Source organism: Mesoplodon bidens (assembly GCF_964165515.1).
Source record: "Mesoplodon bidens genome assembly, chromosome: 6".
Lineage (NCBI taxonomy): Eukaryota > Metazoa > Chordata > Mammalia > Artiodactyla > Ziphiidae > Mesoplodon > Mesoplodon bidens.
Genome location: NC_138162.1, coordinates 54,589,789 through 54,593,972, shown reverse-complemented (window position 1 = coordinate 54,593,972; position 4,184 = coordinate 54,589,789). Strand labels below are relative to the sequence as shown.

General features: G+C 48.2%; 1 protein-coding gene across 1 annotated transcript; it reads right to left on the bottom strand.

Moving 5' to 3' along the window:
* Nucleotides 1–662: 662 nt before the first annotated feature.
* Nucleotides 663–2,045, bottom strand: TUSC1 (tumor suppressor candidate 1). Its single transcript, XM_081237271.1, has one exon. It carries the CDS (start codon nucleotides 1,926–1,928, stop codon nucleotides 1,314–1,316), a length of 615 nt encoding a protein of 204 aa, XP_081093397.1. The 5' UTR covers nucleotides 1,929–2,045; the 3' UTR covers nucleotides 663–1,313.
* Between the last annotated feature and the right edge of the window lie 2,139 nt (nucleotides 2,046–4,184).

The window sequence follows — 4,184 nt, the reverse complement described above, 5'->3', positions numbered from 1 at the left end:
ATGAAACTTTTGGAATATTCCACAAACAAAACAAACATTCTAACTCATGATTTTTTTCTAGCTGTAACAGAAACTCTTCTCATTGCTTTCTGCCTCCTTAAACTGAAGTGTTCTCCACCACTTAAACACCCTTTTACACCTATGATTTTTATCAGGTACAATGGTATCCTCTTCATTACTAGGCAAAGGTGTTATTCATTAACAAAGTACAATCAACTGATTTGAGAATATCTGTTAAGATAATCACTTTTTTTTCCTGCATTGAAATTACAACTGAGACTTAAATCACTTTGTTTAGGGACTTCTGATATACATATAAATCATAATTTCTTAAAAATTCTTAAACATTAGCAATATTAGGCAAAGTAACTGTATGCTATGCTGTCAAGTCTAAAATGTATAAAAATTATAAAACGTTTAGACTGTCTAATCTTTAGATTATTTTAAAAGATCACTGTTTCATAAAGCGAAAAGAAAATGAGTTTACAAAGGCTAATCAAGTTCAGATATTAAAAATAGGTATAATATATACATACATGTATATTTCTTAAAGAAACGTGTAAACATTTCACACACTTTAAATAATAGTCGTGGGATAGCTTTAGGTTATTTTTAGTGCACCAAATTTATTTGCCGATCAAAGAATTACTATAGGCAGATAGTTTAAAAATTCCCAGGGCTGGGGGTGGGGGGCAGAGTGGGGTAAACAAATCATTATATATTAGATGTATAAGGACTAGAGCCAGGGCAGACATGAGTTTCTAAATTATATATATCACCTTTTTCATAAAAGGGTGGTACTTCATAGGCTACCCAAGTAACACCGACTTATAAAAACAAGCTAAATACTTAGAATGTTGGCCACATAAGAGAGAGCGGCTGGAGGCTTTGGGAGACTTAAGAATGAACAGACTCAACAGATTCAAAATGTATTATTCATCCCTCAAAGAACCAAAACAGAGGGAAAAAATACCACAGGTCCTCACAACACTCAGAAAACTTCAGGCATTAGGACGTGTTGACTGGCACCCATTTCTTGCTGTTTTAAAACCCGCCCCTCCGCCGCCTGGCCTCTCTCCAAGGAAACGAGCGGGGGCCAGAGAAGGTTGATCTGTACACTTGGGGACTGGGGACTCAAACGGCCCCGCGCCCTTCTCAGCCTCTACCGGCCGAACGCGACGCGCCCCCGGAAGTGGCCGGGCCGGGCAGGAGGCGGGAGCGCGCGGCTCAGGCGCGCGCTAGCTGGGAGCAACCATGAACGGAGGAGGAGGGGCCCGCGCGAAGCCCCGCCTCCCCCCGGCTGCGGCCTCGGGCTACAGCAAGGGTTCCGAGGGTTCGGGCTCGGGCTCCGGGGTTCGCTGGCCTGAGTCGGATCTGCGTGGACAGGGCTCCTCCTTGTCCCCACGCGGGCGCGGCCCCCGCTGTTCGAGGTGCAACTGCAGCAGGGCCCGGCGGTACATGGCTTCCAGCTTCTCAAGCCGGGCTCTCAGGGCCCTGGGGCTGCCCTGCTCGTCCTCGGGGCCGCCGCCCCTAGCCCTCCTGTTCGTGCTGGCCTCCTCGGGGCCCGGGGTCGCCCTCGCCGCCTCCGCGTACGCCCCGTCACCACCCTCGCCGGGGAGCCGCAAGGCCTGACGGAAGAGGCTGCGGTTCTCGCGCTTCAGCCGCCGGTTCTCGAGCCGCAGTCGGGCGTTCTCCTCACGCAGCCGCGCGTTCTGTCGGTCCCGCTCGTCCCGCGCGCGGATGGCCTCTAGGTGGCTCGCCGCCAAGTCTGCGAACCGCTCCTCCAGCTGCTGTCGGGCGCCGCCCGCGCGGCCTCGCCAGCCCCCGCTGCCGCCTCCCCCACGAACGCGGCCCGGGCGGCCCTGCCCGCTGCTGTCCCCTCCGCCGCAGCTCCCGCGCCTGGTGGCGCCACCACGCATGCGCCACATCGTCCCAACCGCGCCGCCAGCCCCTTGGGCCGAGGGGCCGCGCGCCCACGCGCCAGCGAGTTCGGGGCCCGGCAGGGCAGTCGGGGCAGCAGCGCAGGAGGAGAGGAGGTGGCGGGCGGCGGCTGCTGGCTTGGGGCCAGAGGAGGCCGGGAGTTTGCCCGGTTTGAGGCGTGTCTTGTCTCCTCGGGTGGAGCTGCCCCCCTGGGCCTGCGATCTCCAGGCGGGCTCACACACAATGCCCCTGGGGAGGGCCCTGCGGCTCAGCCCTTCGGCAGCGCGGGGAAAAGCGTGTATCCTTGGCCGGGCTCTGCCAGGGCTCTTCCGCGTGGGCCAGGGCACTGCAGGAACCAGCCGGCCTCGCCCTGTCTCCAGCGCAACCACCAGTTACCTTGCCTTTTTACAGGGCAATCTCAAAGCAAATAATAATACAATGAGAAGTTCTGGGACAGCTTTATGGGGCACGTTGAAAAGCTATAACGGGTTTATTTAGAACCCAGCGGTTTAACCCACCTCTAAGCTTAAGGAAACATTCAACAGAGTGGAGCTGAGCACCTGTCATGAGGCCCTCAAGTGGGAACGGGTAGCTCTCAAAAGAATATAGGCAATTCCCAGTTTGTGGACAGCCAGGGTTCCACTTGGCAAATTGTTTGCAAGTCTATAGAAACAAGGTTATACGTACTTGATGTGCTCAGGTCTGTTAACAAAACCTATGAAACTCAAAATGTGTCTCACACGTTCAAGAAACTTTACTCAGTAAATTCCAAAATTTCTGGGTGGATACAGCTCATTGAATGAATCACACTCTTTGTTTCTAAGGGACTCAACTTACACAATAATTGGATAATTGCAAAGTAAATTAAGGATAAGACACTGATGCCAGAACCTCATGGGAGAGAGAGGTGTTAGCCAGAACCTATATTTTCAACAAGGTCCCAGGTAATTCTTAGGTTAACTGAAGTCTTCAAACCACCGGAACAAGTAAAGGAACTAGAAGAGCATTTGAGAAACCTGGTTCACAGCTGGGGTTTTCCTTGAACAGTACAAACAAAGGTAAGTAACTAGGGGAAAAGACAGAATTATTCAACTTTTATCCTAAAACACCACAAACACAAACACAATGAATTGTCATTATCATTTCATGAAATCAAAAAGGATATATAACTTCAGAATTTCAAGAAATATAAATTTAGTTTTATGAAAGAAAAGACCATATTATTCTTAATTTCCAATAAAAGTAGATGGTGAAAACTTTGTTGCAGACATACACCAACTTTTCTATGTATTATTGAACAAAAAATAAGTTTTTTCCCATAGTGTGTATAGAGACTGCAAGAAAAAATGCTGGTGTGTAAGGAAAGGTGATTAGTTCCCGATTTTACTCTTTTTTTTTTTTTTTTTTGCGGTACGCGGGTCTCTCACTGTTGTGGCCTCTCCCGTTGCGGAGCACAGGCTCCTGACGCGCAGGCTCAGCGGCCATGGTTCACGGGCCCAGCCGCTCCGCGGCATGTGGGATCTTCCTGGACCGGGGCACGAACCCGTGTCCCCTGCATCGGCAAGCGGACTCTCAACCACTGCGCCACCAGGGAAGCCCAGTTCCCGATTTTAGACAAGAGCTTTAGGGAGCCCTGAGATAAGAAGATAGATATGCCACACAAGTTAGAGAAACTCTGCATAAGAAAGAGTCAGTCACCCCTTGGGTGTTATGAATTGAGTACTAGTGTCTTTTATTTTTTGTTGGCTTCACTCGTCTTACTCTTACATTAGTAAATCTACTAGTATTCTCTTTTTACAATTTATCAGATTAAAGCTGCTTTGTTTCCTTTGTAGAATATCTCGTAAATTTTTGTACCTAACCACTGTAATGAACTATACTGAGTTTCCTAAAGAACACTGACACTGGTTATATGAGAAGGCCTCCATGTCCTACTCTCTACCCCTGATCCAACCCCAAAGTGCTCTCTTTTGCCTTGATAAATTAATGAAGTAATATAAAATATCATGAAAAGCAGGTAGAACTCATTAAGCAGAAGAAGATCCAGTAAAATTGTCAGTTTGTTTTATGCATTTTACAGTAACTAATCTGATTATATGTATATACTCCCAAAAGACAGAACCCACTAATTCTGCCACTCTGCAGGCACATGGCATATATAACTATTTTTATTTTACTAAAAGAGAGGAAGGAGGGGAAGAAAGAAAAGGGCAAAAAGAAAAAAAAAAAAGAAAAAACCAGGGTGGGGAGAGAAAATTGATCCA